Genomic DNA, 18,815 nt, shown 5'->3' on the forward strand with positions numbered 1-18,815 from the left:
TAGTGACCCAGACTGTTTCTGTTACACTGTGTACAGACCAAGGTCGCAGCTCGCGGCTAGGGATGTTAACAGCAGACGGTTCTCATCATGTGAAGAAAAACGCGAGCAAGCAGCTTTTCCAACAATAACATGTAACTGTAGTGTCGTGTGCAAATCTGCGAAAAGCGGCAAGATGGCATTCTGACATCTAACGTAGTTATGCTAACTTAGCAATGTATGTACGTATTAGGGTACTCTTCACTACAACTCTGATTCGTCGTAGTACTCTTTCTCTTTGCAATCCACTGGATTTGGTATCCTCAGGGTATGACTGGCATGAATCCAGTTCTTCAGTCCTGCACACTTCACAGCTGTTGTCGTGGTCAGAATGACCGGTCTTGGTTTTCCCCACCTGGGAACCAAACAGTTTCTTCTTCTGTGGACTTTTATTCTCACCCAATCTCCTGGGCTTAGATCATGGGCTGGCTTCTGTTCAGTGGTGGTGGCATCCGCCCCAACCTGATGAAACACAGAATGAACTGCGTCAGCCAGGCCTTTACAGTAGTCCAACACCATGTCATCAGATATTGTCATCAGTTTATTGGCTGGAATAAATGCATGTCTCATGGCACGTCCCATGATTATCTCATGAGGACTTAACCCTGTAGTTCTATCTGGGGTTGCACGTATGGTCATTAAGACTAGAGGCAAGACATCAGGCCATTTCATTCCTGTGGCTAAAAACATCTTTCCAATTCTATTTTTAATTGTGCCATTCATTTGCTCGACCACACCAGAAGCCTCTGGTCGGTAGGCACAGTGCAGTTTCTGTTGTACATTCAATGCTTCACTGACCAATTTTACAATCTCATTATAGAAATGCCCTCCTCTGTCTGATTCAAGGGTCACTGGGAACCCAAACCTGGGGATGAATTCCCTCAAAAGCAATTTTGCCACTGTCAATCCATCATTTCTCCTGGTTGGGTAGGCTTCCACCCACCTGGAGAATAGGCAGACTATGACCAGAACGTACCTTAGTCCATTGCATCGGGGCATCTCAATGAAATCTACCTGCATTCTGGTGAAAAGTCCTCCTTCTTGGCCTATAAATCCTAGGCTCACCACTGTCTTCTTTCCAGGATTGAATTGCTGACAAATTAGACATCTCTGACATAGACTTTCAGATATGATTCTGAATTTTGGGTTGTACCAGGTCTGCTTAAACGACCTATGTGTCCCTGGCCATGATACATCCGTGCCATGGTAGACAACATGCTATCAGGCATGACTGGTCTTCCATCTCGATAGACCCACACCTGATCCTTTTCCCTTGGGGCACACCCTGCTTTGACCCACTGCCTTGTTTCCTCCTCTCCTGCTTCCTCTTGCAATTGTCTCACTTCTTCCCATGTCCCTACAACGTTAGTAAACATTAAGGAATAGCAAGTCATCTCCTTTTCTTTTCCCCTGTTAACCGAATATTGATTCCTGGCACAGTACTGTGCCATGTCATTGGCAAATCTGTTGCCGACAGTTACGTAATCATCACCTTGATTATGAGCAGCACATTTCACCACAGCCAATTGTCTAGGCAGCTGTATCGCCTCAAACAATTTTCCAACCATTTCAGCATTCTTTATAGGAGTTCCACCTGAGGTCAGGAAACCTCTTTGTAGCCACAATTGGCCAAAATCGTGGACAACTCCGAAACCATACTGACTGTCAGTCAACACAGTTACCCTGACATTCTTTCCAAGTTTGAATGCTCGAGTCAGGGCCACTAACTCTGCTACCTGAGCGGATTTTACACCTTTCAGATAGGATGCTTCCAACACTGTTGCAACCGTGCACACTGCATATGCTGCACTCAACACACCTTCTTCTGTTCTCAGACATGACCCATCAACGAACATTACATAGTCATTTTCTGGTAAAGGTAAATCCTTTATGTCTGGTCGTGGTTTTGTACAATACTCAAGCACATCCAAACAATCATGATCTGCTTCATTTCTCACTTCCACATCCACACCATCAGGCATTAGTGTTGCAGAATTCACATTCACACGTCTCGCAAGGCTCACATTTGTGGCACCCAAGATAACCTTTTCATACTTAGTCAGCCGACTATGTGTCATGTATTGAGTACGACTCCTTGTTAAGAGAATCGCCACATCATGGGGTACATACACTTTCAAAGGGTATCCCATCACAATTCCCTCGCTCTGTTCCAAGCTTCGACATGTTGCAGCCACTGCTTTCAGACAACCAGGTAAGCCTACAGCTACCGGATCAAGCATTGATGAGTAATATGCAATTGGTCTCCGCAGACTTCCATGTTTCTGGATCAGCACAGAGAGTGCGCATCCGTTTCTTTCACTGCAATATAACTCAAATTATTTCTCGTAATCAGGCATTCCCAACGCTGGGGCCTCACACAGACTGTCTTTTAACTGTTTGAATGCTGCCAATTCCTCTTTGTTCAATTCAAGGGGATCTTTTACATCACTCCTTGTCAGCCGTACCAGAGGTTTTGCCATCAGCGAAAAGTTGCTGATCCACTGGCGTCAGTACCCTACCATTCCCAGAAACATTCTCACTTCTCTTTGGGTCATGGGGGCTCTCATTCCTTTTATCATTCTTATTCTGTCTATTGTTACTTTTCTCAATCCTTTCTCAATGTTATGTCCCAAAAACTGTACTTCTTTTTTACAGTACTGCAGTTTGGCTGGGGACACTTTCAGTCCTCCGTCTGCCAAGTGATTTAGTAGGGCTATAGTGTCTACCTCACAAGCTTCTCGAGTTTGATGCCACAAGGAGGTCATCGATATACTGCACTAGTACTGAGCTTTCAGGCATTTGCAAACTTTCCAATGACTTCTTCAACAATTGATTAAATATGGAGGGGCTTTCTGTATACCCCTGTGGAATTCGGCACCATGCCAAAATACGGTCTCCAAACCGAAATGCAAAAATTTGCTGGCTGTCGTGATGCAACGGGATGGAAAAGAATGCATGGCATAGATCAATCACTGTATACCATTCTGCATCATGGGGAATCTGATACAAAATTACTGATGGATTTGGTACAATGGGACAACATGGGACAACAATTTTATTCACTTTTCGCAGGTCTTGCACTATTCTGAACTTCCCATTTGTCTTTTTCATGCCCATTATGGGTGAGTTACATGGACTGCTCATTATCTCTCTCAGAATTCCCTGCTTGATCATCTTCTCAATTATCGGAGTAACTCCTTCAATTATCTCAGGTGTCAATCTGTATTGGGGAATATTTGGATAACTTACTCCTTCTTTTACAGTAACTTTAACTGGGTCTACGTTTCTCATTATCCCTACATCTTCTCCAGTAAAATCCCAAACTTCTGCTTTCACTGATAATTTCAGTTCTTTTGGCAATTCATCTGGATTGAACACTGCATATGTTCCAACCCTTTCACATTCTCTGTTAGCTAAGGTCATTCTATACAACACATCCTCATCCGGTGTTTCTAAAGCTATTCCATCCGGAGTACAAAATATGGTGCAATTCATTTTGCACAGAAGGTCTCTTCCTAGCAAATTTACAGGACTAGTATCGCACAATACAAAGCGGTGCATTTCAGTGAATTTCCCTATACTAACCTTCACAGGTTCTGTAAGGTATGTTTTTAGCTGTTGGTTAGATACACCAACTACTTGGATCGTTTCATCCGAGAGAGGAAGATTCTTCACATCAGCTGATCTAACAGTCGATCGAGTAGCGCCAGTGTCCACTAGGAAAGTAATATTCTCATCATTAACCTTCCCATCTACAAATGGTCCTGTCTGGTCTACTTCTAGAGTTGCGCCAAGTACGCACTCTTCTTCCTCCCTTCGGCACCGTCAATAACCCATCTCTGAATCACTCTCATCGTTCTGCAGCCAGTACTGCGAAAGAGCGCGAGCGCGTGATGGCTTTATTTACCTGTTCTTCATTGTAGAATCCCGATTCATTGCTATATTTCTGTGAGTTTCTTTTCTGCGGGAAAGGTGGTTTTGGCACCTGATTCTGGGAATTAACCACCTGCTGTTGTTGCTGCAGTTGACCACCCACCTCTTTCTGCACCTGTTGATTCAAGGATCGATTTTCATTATTAGCATTTGGGGGGTTCTTACACTCGGATTTCCAATGCCCTAGCTCGCCACAATTATGACATGGAAATTTCTTTTTAGCTTCTTCTAAATTACCTTTCCCTTTACCAAATCTTGGTTTTGTACCTGGATTATTTGCTTGTTCTACCAACTGGGCTTCCTGTCGCTCAGCTACCTTTACCTGAGCCCACATTGCCTTTTCCTTCAGTTTTCGCTGGTTTGCCTCAATCTCATCACTGAAATACTTAGCATGTCTTAACACCTCATCTATTTTCTTATTTTGCCAGTAAACTGTGTGCTGCTTGATCATGTCGCCAATTTCTGGACGTAAACCATACACAAATCTGTATACGAAATGACTCAAATCTTTGTCACTCAGGTTCTCATCTCCACTGAACTGCTTAAAAGCCTGAATTAGTCTCTCATAGTATGCATGTACTGACTCTTTGCTTTCCTGATGGGTTCTGTCAATTTTCACCCAATCAGTCTCTTTAGGGGGTACCTTGTTCTTCAAAAATACCATAACCTGCTCGTACTTCTTCATTACCTCAGGGTCTGGTGCTCCTGACTTCGGATCCCTAGGGTACTCCTGAGTTGGCCAGTTGATCATCAACTTGCACTCTGTCCACAAATCTGCTGGTACTATTATATCGAATAGACTATTCAAATCTATCCATAATACTTTTGCCAATTTTATAAATCTGTCTACCTGCCGATACCACTCAACGGGCTTTTCGCGTAGTCGAGGGAAATCATTTGTGAATGACAAAATGTCCTGTCTTGTCCATGGAACATGTACATACCCTCCTCCTGGAATCTCTCTCATGGGGTATTCTGTCACTACCTTTTCTTTCTCCCTCACAGGAAATGCCGAATTTGTCCTATCTGAGGTATTATCACGTTTCTTATACCACTTACTTCTCCATTTGTCCACATCATCCCATTTTCTCAATAATCCAATAATGTCCTTAATCTGACCTATTCGTCCTGTTGTATTCAGGTTTACCATGTCTTTTTCAGTGAAATCAACTCGATAAGGTTTCTGCAGCGCTTTTACTTTGTCAAAATCTATTCCCATTTCATTTGCAATTTCCTCTAATCTTTCATGCAAATTCTTCGCTCTCCATGTTGCACTCTTGCAGAGAAACAACAATTCTTCATCCTGATAGTTTTTCAATTTTTCAGTCGGGATAGTTCCTACTATTAATTCTTCTAATTTCATTCGTAATTTGGCCACATCTATTGACTGGGACTCTTGATCCTTCTTTTGTAGTCCCCTGAGCCATTCACTTAATTCTTCTGCAGAGGGCCCTACTGGGTTTTCTATATTCAGGTCTGGGGCTTTTTGTGGTTCTAACAATGTCTCCACTGTCATTCTACTCTTTTCAACATAATTTTGATTCACAAAGGGATTATTTGAAACGTTTGGTTCAAACATATTTATTGTCGGTCCCCACGGATTCTCAATTTGAGTCCGTCCTGAGTTCCCAACTTGATTTTGACTCCTGTACGGTACTGTCAAACAATGTTCAGTGTCCTTTTGCTTTTCAAATATGGCATTACTGGACCTATTGTTACCGGAACTGTTACAGCTTCTAGATTTTTGGTCAATTCTCTTATTTTCTCGGTTAGTTCTAGGGTAGTTTTTGCCAATTCTGCTGAACTTTCACCAACTTCTCTATTTTCTGCCTGTTTTTCTGCCTCTCTTGTAAAGTTACTTTTACTCAACTCTGGTGACATAGTCTCTGTTTTAATGGTTCGCAATGTTTCTCTCATTGGGGCACTTGGTGACAATGCCTCTGGTTCTGGTCGGTACGGTGGTGGGTTTTTATAAAACACATCATTCAGAACATCATCATCCGATTCATTCGCTTCGTACCCACTCGATTCCACATTATGCCTTTTCTCTGTACATTTTCTCCCTTCATTCTCTCCTGCCATTCTCACAGGATACATTCCCTGAGTCATGCTTGCATTTCGCCACCATTTCATTCGATCATCATGTGTTTCCTGTCCATATGGTCTACCGAACATATATCGGTAGCCCCTACCACTTCGCTGTCTCTTTCGCTCGTGCATTTCATCTTCCCATTCTGCCAACGCCTCAAACTGCATTGGTCTAGGTCTTGGCTCTAAGTCGTTCATTTTGTCCCTAAGATTCCTTAATACAGCCAAATTAAAGGAACCATGTTCTGGAAATGCCAGGACTCCATCGTCCTTGGTGTATTTTACCCAATTGTCTAACCAAATACAAGTATGGTACCCGTATTTCACAATCATTGCAGATGCGGGTGTTTTCAGAGGGGGAAGTAACTGTCCTTCCCTAGTCTCAACTGGTTTGTCTTTCTTAAACAGTTTCTTTATTTTTCCAAACCACGTTTTCTTCTTTTCTAGTGGTTGGTAATACATATTTTCTAGGGTTTTCGTGTACCGTTTAGTCTGCTTACAACTGTACCGCTATTCCGTCCACTCACAGCGCGACTCTCACTAACGCACCAATCAGGAGCGTTTACGTCACTGTCACAATTCTCCAATGTCAGCGCGGCTCACACCAACGCACCAATCAGGGCACGTTTACGTCACCCTGTATTTCTCCAATTCTAGCGCGGCTTTACACTAACGCGCCAATCCGGAGCGTTTTACGCCTTCAACCCACTGTCCAATCCCAGCGCGGTTGTTCTGACGTCAGCAGCCGCTGCGGCAGCTCTGCTTTCTGCTCTTCTCGCGTCTACCCCTCCTCTACAATCTGCACAGTATGTTCTCTTTGTATCAATTTCTACAATTCTGTTAGTAACAACACTAAAACATCTCCATTGTCTGCTTCGCTAACCAAAGAACAGCAAAAGACCTTTCCCACGAGAATTCCGTCTTTCCCGAGAGCAGCGCTTACCTCTGCCCTACTACGGAATCGTTACTTCCGTTGATAAAGTAGCACATCCCTCTACCTTACCCTTCTAACAATCATTAACTAACCGCTTCTCTAATATTAATTAACACTAGAGTTTCGCCATTAATAAAATTCCTTTTTCATACGCACACTGTCATACAGGGAAAATGTAGATTATTCACACAGTTTTCTGTCTTTCCCGAGAGCAGCGCTTGCCTCTGCCCTACTACAGAAATTACCATATGTTAACAAAGCAGCGCTTCCCTCTACTTTGTCCTTCTAGCAAGCTCAGAATATACCTGCTACCTTTTCAGTAGTAAGCGTTATCGGTATGCCAATTGGTTTCCTGGTACTTAAGACCAAAATTTCACAGATAACCCTTCGCTATCATTCACACTTCTCTCACACCGAGAATATTACTAGTGGCAACACGCGGCGATGCTACCGAATCGAAACCAGACAATGCGCCGTGCAACTTCTATTGTCACACGTTTTCCCCGTGTACCTACGGGCAACCATAATTCCGTCTTTCCCGAGAGCAGCGCTTACCTCTGCCCTACTACGGAACTGCTACCAATTCCCGACTTCCTACATCCCAGAAGCCGTGCAAACATAAAACTCGACGCGACTCAACATAGAGTGTTAGTACATAAATCAATACCAATCAATAATCAATAAGCTATTTACAAGCAACCGTCGCAAAACCCAAGACAATAGCTAACCATCATTCTGCTACCAGAAAACTGAAGCAGCGCGGAGTGCTTAATCCCTCTTTACGTCACAGACCACAGATCTCTACAACCACATTCATACATTCATTCACTGGTGGGGCCCATAACACCAACATTCATGCACAAGAGACCTATGGTACCTTTAAGAGGTGATTCTTTCTACACCGTACGCTGTCATGAGAGGAAATACACAAACTCCTAATGAGTACTGAATTCACCTATCTTTCCCTACCTCACTAGAAACTAGTCATTAATCCAATAAATCCTCCCATGGATAGGCCATGGATCAGCATGTTGCTGAGTGATGCGACATTCAATTATCTAAACATATGCAAAGAAACATCACTAAATAATAACCCGACACAATTCTTTCAATTTGTATGGTTTATCTAAAATAAAGCATGAAAGAAAGCAATCATTGGTTCGTTCGCATATTTACCTAACCTGGCTAAAAGTCGTCCTCTAAGTCAGGCTCAGGTCTTTGTCTTTATGCCCATAAGAAATCAAAGTTCGTAAAGCAATAGGGCATCAATCAGTCCTTCAGAGTCTTTGGTAGCATCTGTCCAGCAGAGTCACCGTCCTCTCCGTCAGCATGTCGTCAGGAAATCAAGAAGAGAAGTAGAAGTGCTTTTTTCCTCACTAGTCTACACCTTTTTACAGGAAAATTAACAATGAAACAGCAACAATATGTGTCTTAGACAAACTGGATTGGACAATTTACTGTCGCCTCTCGTTTCTCAGACGGAAAATGTTTCTAATAAGGATAGTTCATAATTTTAATAGATGTTGTTACAGTTTCGCATCCGCTTGGGTCAGGTTTGGTTCCCATGTGTCTGGGTGTCCATAGTGTCATTGAATGTTTCAAATCAAGGTTTATAAATCATTATTGTTCCAAGATTGGCACACATCCCGGATGTTCCCTTGACAAGGCCAGTCTGCCTGGGGTCAGGATAAGATGATTGCATCTCTTTTCTTTGCGCAGGCGCACTTCACCCAGGTTCCTTCTAGTTGTCAGTCGTCCGTCAAATACGAGTGGCAGCCATTTTGTGGCCACTCCGAAAAGGTCAACTTAAGCAAAAAGAACACAAAACGTAATTAATACATGGAAATGACTATCAAAATGTTTTCCCCTTGCTAAACCCTTTATGTGTGTGTATTTATCTAGCAATTAGCAACACGCATTGCAAATTAAATTCACATTTAAAGCACAAATCACAATTCACATCACGTAAGCAACATATAACTTGCACATACTAAATATTTATCATTAGTATGCGTACGAAAATTAGTTTACGTATTAATTAGGCCATGCTAATGCAAATCCCACGTGTATTCTATATTAGTAATGTTGATTTAGTACCAAACACAACAAACCATTATTATTGTTATAATTATTAATTAATTATTTTAATTACAAACAGACAAATGGAGGGGGTGTATGACCAATTAAGAAAAACCCGCTCCAGCACAGTAAGGTCCCACTCTGGGTCCCAGACCAAATTAAAGTCCCCCTCAAGAATAATAGGGGTTGTGACCGACTGTAGGAACTCCCCAAGGTGGAGGCGCAGAAAAGAGTCCTGGTTTTGGTTAGGGGCATATATATTGACAAACGTTAAAGACCAACCACCCCACGCCATGTGTACTTTAATGAATCTCCCACCCACATCTGTCGTGGCCTTGAGCTTCTTCGCATGCCAGCATGGTTTGAAGAGAATCGCTACTCTCCCCGTTTTAGAGGAGGAACAGGCCCAATATTGAATGGGATACTTGGGATGGGACATAAGGCGGGTATCACCAGAGAGCAAGTGGGACTCCTGAAGAAAGATGACATCAGGATCCTGGTGGAGGAGATATCGCCAAACCTGATGTCGCTTATTAGGGGAGTTCAGCCCCTTTACGTTCAGAGAGAGGAGCTTAATAGGGTTAAACATGGTAAGACATAAAGGGGCATATTATCAAAAAAGGCATTATAATTATCGCCGCTTTAGCGGCAGGAAACTGCCGCTAAAGCGGCGATAATGAGCTTGATAATATGCCCTTGATAATTCCAATAGAAGCCCATGTTCACACTAGAACATGGGCTTCTATTGGAATTCTCAAGGGCATATTATCAAGCCCATTATCGACACTTTAGCGACAGTTTCCTGCCGCTAAAGCGGCGATAATTTTAACGCTGTTCTTGATAGTATGCCCCAAAGAGAGATAGGACCCCCATAGGCCTCATAGCAGTTCCAGAAGCCCAACAACATCCTCCTCCAAGCCCAAGGCCCATCCATCAAAATTATAGAGCCAGTGCAGTGCATCACCATAACAGCACCTGTCCAGGCAGTACCCTACACAACACACACAGCACATCCCTAAGCAATAGGCCAACCGATGAAAGAAAGAAAAGAAGAAAGAAAACAAAAGAGACAATATCTATTGGCCAACCGGGCCAAAACTTTACAGAGTCTATCGAGAACAGCCCAATGTCATATGAACAGGCCATTCTAGAAAAGTCACTCTCCTACCAGACTCTGAAGAAGTGGGGTAGCAGTCGTACAAAAATGTGTGGGTCACCGCTACCACAGTCCCGTAGTGAGGTTAAAAAAAAAGCGGTAGCTGCTCCAGCCATCGGGCCATTCTCAAGATAGTCAGTCGCACTTGCAGCGTCAATGTTCTCCAAGGGTCCACTCTCACCAAAAACAGAGGGCCAAGCAAACAGTTCAAACCCCATATAGGGCTTCCAATTTCAACCAGCACCTCGCAGGGTCAGGGCCTGCCCTCTCAAGTCCATTGGCAAATGGAATCAGCACCAAAATACAGGTGACCCTAACGCGGGGTCAGGTTGCAGCACTGCGTGGGAAGGGCTAGCCCTTAGGGTCCGGCGACCCAGTTGGGGAAGGGGAGCTACTCACTGATCGGATATGACTGATGATATCTTGTTTAGCCTGGGAAGAGTCAAGTTCCTGCATGCGACGCTTGAACTTAGGAGGCATTACCGTGAACCAAAGCGGGTGGAGAGGCCCCTCCCGACGCTCTCGAGATGCACTCAGGTCCTCCCCATCACTCTCCAGAGGGAGCTGTAGCAGCTGCTTCGCCTCACTTAAGGAACGGAGAACTCCACTCTTACCTTTTCAGGAAAACATCAGGGCAAAGGAACGACCCCATTGGTATTTGATGTTCAGCTCCCTCAGTTTGTTTGTCTGTGACAAGCTTAAAGTCTTTTCTCCGTCTGAGTGTAGCTAGCGCCAGGTCCTGAAAGATCTGGATAGACAGTCCATTGTAAGACACCGCTTGGATCCCCTGTACCTTTTTTAGAATAGCCTCCTTTTCAGCGTAATATTGATCTCTGGTAGGAATGTTTGGGATGAATTCAGGACGTTTGCGTGGGCCAGAGACCCTATTGGCCCTATCAAACATAGGTGGTGAGGCTTCCTCGTTCTCCTGATGGCCTGAAGAAGCTTCGCCATGTAAGCTAAAATGTCCTTGCCTTCCACCCCCAGTGGAACGCCCCGGATGCGCAGGTTGTTCCGCCAACTGCGATTTTCAAGGTCCTCTAGTTTTAGTTGTAGGGTGATATTTTGCTCCTCGAGATACGCCATCCTCTTCCACAGGTTTTTATGACCCATCGCTCTAGTGTCCATAGTGCGTTCAAGGTCATCAACTATTCCGCCAATCTTGGTGACGTCTCGCCAGATGTCTTGCAGGTCTGTCTTAAGATCTTGACGAAGGGAGACGATCTCATCTTTGATTTCCTGCAAAAAGGACTCCATGAACGCCTGAGTGACCGGCATCACCGAGCTGGATTTCCCTGCTGCCAGCTTTGAGGGATGGGATAGGGGGCTGAGCGGGGGTTTAGACTAGAGGGAGTTAACAGGGTTATCATGAATCACGTTAGTGTCAGCGTCCTTCTGTGCTTCATTTTTTAGAGGCATGGTAGATCGTCTTATGGGAATCATTGATGCGGCAATCGAGAGGGGCCAAGCCGTGAGGCCAAGGCAGAAGAGCATTGGAAGATGACTATATGATGGATGCCGCGGGACGCATGTAAGTCAGTCCACACACCAGGCCAAAGGGACCCCAAGTATCCCACGTAGACACCCTCAGAATTCCTCCAGAATAACAAAGTTAGGTCCGAAGCACAAAACGCAAGATCCCCGTTCAAGGCAAAGAGAGTGAATCATCCCTGGTGATGTGGGTCACTCCTCCCCGACAGCGTACAACACAGGGGCTGAAGCTGGAAGGAGGACACACAGTCAGCAGGAATAGCCCACCGCCTCGTCTACAGTCCAACAGGGACAGAGTGGCACCAAGGTTCCCGTACCACGCGGTGATGAGGGTGGGTACAGGTCCCCTCCCGTTCACACTCCGCGGCCAGAGAAAATAGACAACACTCACCTTCTCCAGTCTGGCAAGGAACAGGCCGCAAATTAGTTGGTGCAAGATGGTCTCCCCGAGCACCAGTCAGGGGCGTTCCGCCATCTCCATTCGTAATCAATGAGCTGCGGCCCCCACTTATGCCAGTGTAGGTAAATAGGTGTTAATCCAGATGTGCCCCTGATGTCCAACAGGGACAGTCTCTCCACTGCCCTAGTATGAGTCCCCACACAGCCACGCCCACGACAGCCTCCGGCCTCCACCGCCTCAGCCCCACAGTCCAGCGTCCCCCAGCCAGCTCTCAGGTTGTTGTCCAACCAGCACCAGGGATAGCAGCGGCTGCAAGGAGGTTCCTCTGGCAGGCACACTCTGCGCCGACGGTGTTCCGGACTCAAAATAGTGTGTACCTAGCTTCCAAAATGGCGGCTACAAAGTCAGTAGAGGGGCCAACCAGCCCCGCAGAGCACCGGCCTCTGTGGATTTAGCTTCCAAAGCCCAGGGGGCCCGCGCCACCACGGAGCTCTCCAGCCAAGCTCCCTAGCCTCTGTGCACCCTGCCAGTGTGACCAGTCGACCGCCCAGGATCCAGCAGCTGATCAAAGCACTGTTCTGGGACTCCGAGGTGAGCGCGGGCGGGCCTCGGCACTCCAGCAGCCAAGGCATCCCCAATTGCAGGCGCTATATCGGGGTCTCCGGGGGGACCACTCGGCACCGGCGTGGTGGTGTAAAGGCACAGCCCAGTAGTGGGACTTAGGCCTGATCCTCCTCTGAAAGATGGCGGCCGGACAGGGCGCGGCCACATGCCAAACTTTACTTTCAGGCATTGCTGAGTTTCCCCTTACCGCACAGCATCACGGCACCGGTAATAACCCCTCCCCACCGAACAGCAGGCCCAGCGGTGCGGAACAGCGGCGGCAGCGGGACTTTATCTTCTTTTGCTTTTTAAGCTGTGTGCACCACATGGCTCCAAGCTGTCTGCAATATGTTTTGCAGCAGTACTCGGTGCTGCCTAGACTAACGCTTGCTGCATAGCTCTGGTATGTTCTGGTATGCACACACCAATAAATTGAGGATCAGTGTGCCAGGGTTACAGTAGAGGAGTTCTATCAGATTAAGAAGATAGATGAGAGGCAATGGATACTAGTACTAAGTAACACGATGCAAACTGCACAGTTTTATAAACAATCAGTAGTCGTTTGTTGAAGTATTTTTTGTGTCTTTATTTCAAATACGCTTGATGTGCATCTTTTGAAACAGCTAACGCGTTTCGCCCAGACATGGGCTTCTTCAGGGCATTGGGTTAATGTCGAGAATGAGTTGCAAAGGAAGAAAATGATAAAGCGTGGTTGGCATGTGGCGTCTGTTAAATGACGTAAATTGCACGTAAATAAGGCCTCAATCCCAGGAGACCGCCAGTGTGTCCTTAATATAGAGGTCCAAGGACCGGCATCAAGGTCAATGGCCAATATGTTTCCAAGATTTCTCAAATTTGAGTAAGAACGCAGTATAGCGTATTCTAAATCCGTGTCCGGCTGACATGCAAATCTCAGCATATTTGAAATAAAGGTAAAAAACATTGTCATTATTAATCCCAATAACTCTAACTCTCACAAATGCAAGACCAATTTGCATTGCAAATACTTGTTGAAGTATGTTTTTACACAATTTGAGATTTGTAACTTAGGGTTGGTTTGGACCGATACTGGTCTTCTGGAGCTGAATTTGAACTTGTACGACTTGGATAGCTTTAGGTTTCGGACAGGTCTCAAAATCTGGCAAAACTGACTACAGGTCCAGTAGGAATGGGTTGTTCCTACAATGCACAAGGGTGCAGTACAAGAAGTGGTCACCAAGGGGCCCTAATAACCCTAGCCAGGAACCACACTTTATATACACCATGGGTGCAGTACCAGAGGCTGACACTAGGAGCCAGTGGAGTCCTGCACAGAGTACTCTGGTCACTATGAACCAGAAATATCTGTTTCTAATGATTTATAATTGCAGGTGACGCTACTTCTTAGGTCGAGCCTAACGTTGCAGCACATGCGCTGCTCGCTTTGTGAGGCATGCAGTATTCAGTATAGTGTGGAAGCTTTGTGGAAGCTCCGTCCACTCTCCGCCCATCTTTTTCATTGGCTTAGGGCCTAAAAGCAGCCTTCAGGTTGGTGTCAGGTTTGTTAGTCCCTCCTCATGACAGCCATGCTCTCATTTGTATCCTTCCATGGTGACTGGCCTCTTTACTCCAAATACTATTTTCTTCTCTGGCTCCCCTCTCCATGACTTCTCGCCCTCTACCCCCCGTTTTTGCGTGTTTAGGTGCCTGCCGCTTTGTTGTGCGCATCCTACACAGCTTACCACACACTTTAAAGCCAATCCGCTTAATCTACTTATTTACATGCCATGCAAACACGATAAAGATGCACTTTAAAGCACACAATTATGGCACAACCCAGAGAGTCACCACCACCTTTACATTAATGTCAGCAATGCCTTTTAAAATGTAGCAGAAAGCCTTTAATATCTACTTTTTTGCTTTTCAAACATTGACAGCTTTGCACACTTTAACTTTAAACATATAAAGTTAAAGTGCGGCATACCGCAAAGGCTACAAAAGCCTAAATGTTCAAACTCTTTTCTAAAGACACTGGGTAAGGGAATTTAAATATTAGGGCTTAAGAAAAGGGCACTGTACCACAGGCTGTTACTTAGTGGGACACCTAGAAACAACCTGTGGTACTGCACCCTTCCCTTAAGCACTAAGGGGCATATTATCAAGGAAAGCGTTAAAAATTATCGCCGCTTTAGCGGCAGAAAACTGCTGCTAAAGCGGCGATAATGAGCTTGATAATATGCTGTTGAGAATTCCAATAGAAGTCCATGTTCTGGTGTGAACCTGGGCTTCTATTGAAATTCACAAGGGCATATTATCAAGCCCATTATCGCTGCTTTAGTGGCAGTTTTCTGCCGCTAAACCGGCGATAATTTTAACGCCGTCCTTGATAATATGCCCCTTATATAGGAATTCCATTACGCAGTTGCTTTCGAGCACTTGGGATAAGAAAAAAATTCAACGTAATAAAGGAAGAAATGATTGTGCTTCTTCTTAAAAGCCACTTAGTAATGGGATGCCTATATTAGTGCTTAAGAATGGGTGCAGTACCACAGGCTGTCACTAGGTGTCCATGGTACTGCGCCCTTTTCTTAAGCCCCAATATTTAAATTCCATTACCAATAGCTTTAGGAAACATTGCAAGCATTTGCTTGCATTTTATTTTGGCTTTTGTAACCTTTAGGATTAGAAAATAAAATCCTCTTAAGGAAGGAAGACACAATTGCGCTTCTTTCTAAAGCCACTGGGTAATGGGATTTAAATATCAGGGGGCACATTATCAAGAAATTGCGATAAATATCGCAAAGCCCGCTCAGCGCTGTTTTACTTATCGCCGGCTATTGCTGGATTTCATCGCTGAGTTAGCGCGTTATCATCAACACTTATCTCCAAGGAAATAAAAAATCCAGCGATAGCGGCAAAATGCGTGAATATCGCAGGAAATCGAGCGATAATACCTCAGCGATAGGGAAATCCTTGATAATAAGCCATGGTGGACTTAACCTGACAATCCACCTCCCATTGACGAGCTGGCTAAGTCAGATTTTTTTGTGGTGTTAAAATCCAGCGCAAACCGCGGTTAGGGGGACTTTTCCCATCGTTACGCGGTTGCGGGTCCGAGTTGTAAATACCGCGATGTTGTGTTATTGACCTTTCTCATGTTGTTTCAGGATGGCATGCCTACTTTGCATCTCATTAGCGATGTATATAACTAAGATGCGTAGCATTAGAAATTCGGCTGCTAACATGCGCAAATGTATGTTAGCGCCGCCTTGTTAATAGGGCGATAAGAATATCGCCGCTTTAGCGGCAAAAAGTGCAGCTAAATCGGCGATACTGCCCTTGGAAGTATGCCCCCAGGTCTTAAGAAAAAGATGCAGTAACACAGGCTGTTACTAGGGACACCTTGTAACAACCTGTGGTACTGCACCCTTTCTTTAAGTAATATTTAAATTCCATTACCAAGTGTTTTTTATGCTTTTGTAGTCTTTACAGTAAGATTTCTTATTCCAAATTCCGCTTAATGAAGAAAAAAATGCTTGCACTTCTTCCTAATGCCACTCACTGGTGGAAAATAAATATCAGTTCTTAGGGGAAGGCTGCAGTGCCACAGGTTGTCACTAGGTGTCCCAATTAAAGATAGAATGCGCAGACAAGATTATTATTATGTATAAAAAGAACAGTTTAATAATTCCTTAAGATAGGAACCAAGAAATACAAATCACATAGGGGCATATTAACAACGAGGCGATACAAAATTATCGCCGCTTTTGCGGCCGTTTTCGGCCGAAAAGCGGCGATAATTTTATCGCATTATTTACAAGGACACGCTATCGCGTGTTTCCTTGAATCAGCTCCTGTTTAGTTCACGCCTCGCTTTGCATCTCTAATGAGATGCAAAGTAGGCGTTCCCTGCAAAAACTAAGGGAAAATGATCTCTAACTGCCCTACTCCGTATTTACAATACGGCCCAGGACACCCTTAGCGATGTAAAATACAGCGTTAACCACTGTTATCGCCGGTATTTTACGTCTGCTAATTTTCATGACTACCCTATCTATGGCATGGGAGGTGGATTCAGTGGCTGAATCCACATCTCCCTATCATCAAGGTTTCTTCTATCACTGCGGGAATATTGCTGGTTTAACAGCGATATTCCCGCATAACGCCACTTTTGATGGAAAATGTATCGCCCTGGAGTAACGCGTTGTTAATACCGCGTTATCCAGGCGATAAATTGCAGCGATAAATATAAAAGCGCTAAGCGCGCTTTGCGATATTTATCACCGTCTGTTGCTGATATGCCCCATAATTCAATACATTTGCCACACTGGGACCTATGAACACAGAATGTATGATTTGCGATTACTAGTTGATCATGAATTATCCACTGATCTAATGATCTGAAAGCCATAGATAATCAAAATCCTCTTCCCAGAAACTGTTTTTTTATGCTCTGTTTGCCCCCACTAGCTCATAGTGATCTGTAGGTAAATTGCACTAAACGCACTATAAATGATGCAAACCGTTGGGAGAGAAAACACAACTCTACGACTGTGAAAGAGTCATAGGGGCATATTATCAAGAACGGCGTTAACATTATCGCTGCTTTAGTGGCAGGAAACTGCCGCTAAAGCGGCGATAATGGGCTCGATAATATTCCCTTCAGAATTCCAATAGAAGTCCATGTTCTGGTGTTAACATGGGCTTCTATTGGAATTCTCCAGGGCATATTATCAAGCCCATTATCGCCGCTTTAGCTGCAGTTTTGTGCCGCTAAAGTGGCGATAATTTTAACGCCGTTTCTTGATAATATGCCCCCAGATTTGTCTCGAGCACAAGCCAGCTGGGCTTTGGGCCTCCGATCAGTAGGCCAGGAGACCCGCAAGTTAGACTTGGAACTCTTCTTGCTGGTACCGGGATCAATGAGGGGAGAAGGGGCCTGCTCACACGCTACCAGGACTGCTGCCAGTGGCTGCTGAGGAAAGGGCGTGTTGGGGACCTCATTAGGGTGAAGAAAGCAAGCACAGACTGACACAGGAAGGGAGGTGATCGCCAGGCATAATCACCGCTCGACTCCTCTGCACATGCTGATTGATCTTGGACAGCCCGGCTCTTGTCGAGTGTGAGGACTACCGAGGAGTTTCTTGGCACTTGTGCACATATCTGCTCTCATGTGGTTTGCTCAGCACCTCAACACTGACAAAGTCTTGGGCAGCAGTGCGTAAGGCTCAATCCAAATTCAGAGTCAATGGGCAGCATTCTGAGCTGTGTTTAAGAACCATTGCAGCAAGGTGCAGCTGCCTGAGTGCCCCTGCGATAATTAAGTACTGCTGATATGACGCGCATGTTTATCAGGGCATGCCTGTCATGACTTTCTCTCTGTTTGAAGGAAAATCAAGAAAAACATTTTTTTAAAGCATTTTCAATGCAATAGGTCTTGCATTAGTGAAACTTTGAGCTATTGGCGTTGCAAATGATGCTTCATTGTTTTATTAACAAAATATCCCAGCAGTAGCATAAGTAATAAATAAAAAAAATACCACTATGCATGGAAAGGGTGCTGTACCACAGGCTGTTACTAGGTGTCCCTGTGGAGTTGTAAAGGGACTTGTATTAGCCTGATAAGATACTGCACCCTAAATGTAATTATAAATAGCCAAATTTCAGCTGAGCATACATTTCCATTTGTTTTTTATTGGAAGTGAGATTTTTGCTAACTTGCGTTTTAAAAAGGCATCATTTAAATAAACAGTGGTGCATGCTGAGCTGCAATCTTTCTCTTTATAATTGCATTAAGGGTGCAGTATTTTATGTGGCTAATAGAGGTCCCTTTACAACTCCACAGGGACACCTAGTAACAACCTGTGGTACTGCATCTTTTCCTTGCTTTGTGGAATATCTTTTAGTACTTATGCTACTGTTGAGATATTTTTTAACCCACAAAAATAATAACTAATATTAGCATTTGCAACGCCAATAGCTTAAAGTTTATTAATTTGAGGCCTATTGCATTGTGCAGGCTTGTTTGCTCTGTATGTGCCTGCCTGCTAACAGCAAGAAGCCTGGCACCTCCAGCTGTTTGAACGAGGCTCTTGGACAGTCCTTACCCAAAGCGC

At 44.6% G+C, this 18,815-nt stretch overlaps 1 protein-coding gene across 4 annotated transcripts in view; it reads right to left on the minus strand.

Moving 5' to 3' along the window:
- Positions 1–8,117: 8,117 nt before the first annotated feature.
- The window catches only part of LOC146835350 (uncharacterized), a 648,392-nt gene continuing 637,694 nt past the window's right edge, over positions 8,118–18,815 (minus strand). For all 4 annotated transcript variants that reach the window (XM_085600183.1, XM_085600184.1, XM_085600185.1 and 1 more), the window contains one exon: positions 8,118–8,796. In XM_085600183.1, coding sequence (XP_085456309.1) covers positions 8,793–8,796 — 4 coding nt within the window. In that variant the 3' untranslated portion in view covers positions 8,118–8,792. The remainder of the gene's footprint in view (positions 8,797–18,815) is intronic.

This window comes from Triturus cristatus, chromosome 4_2 (genome assembly GCF_964204655.1).
Source record: "Triturus cristatus chromosome 4_2, aTriCri1.1, whole genome shotgun sequence".
Classification (NCBI taxonomy): domain Eukaryota; kingdom Metazoa; phylum Chordata; class Amphibia; order Caudata; family Salamandridae; genus Triturus; species Triturus cristatus.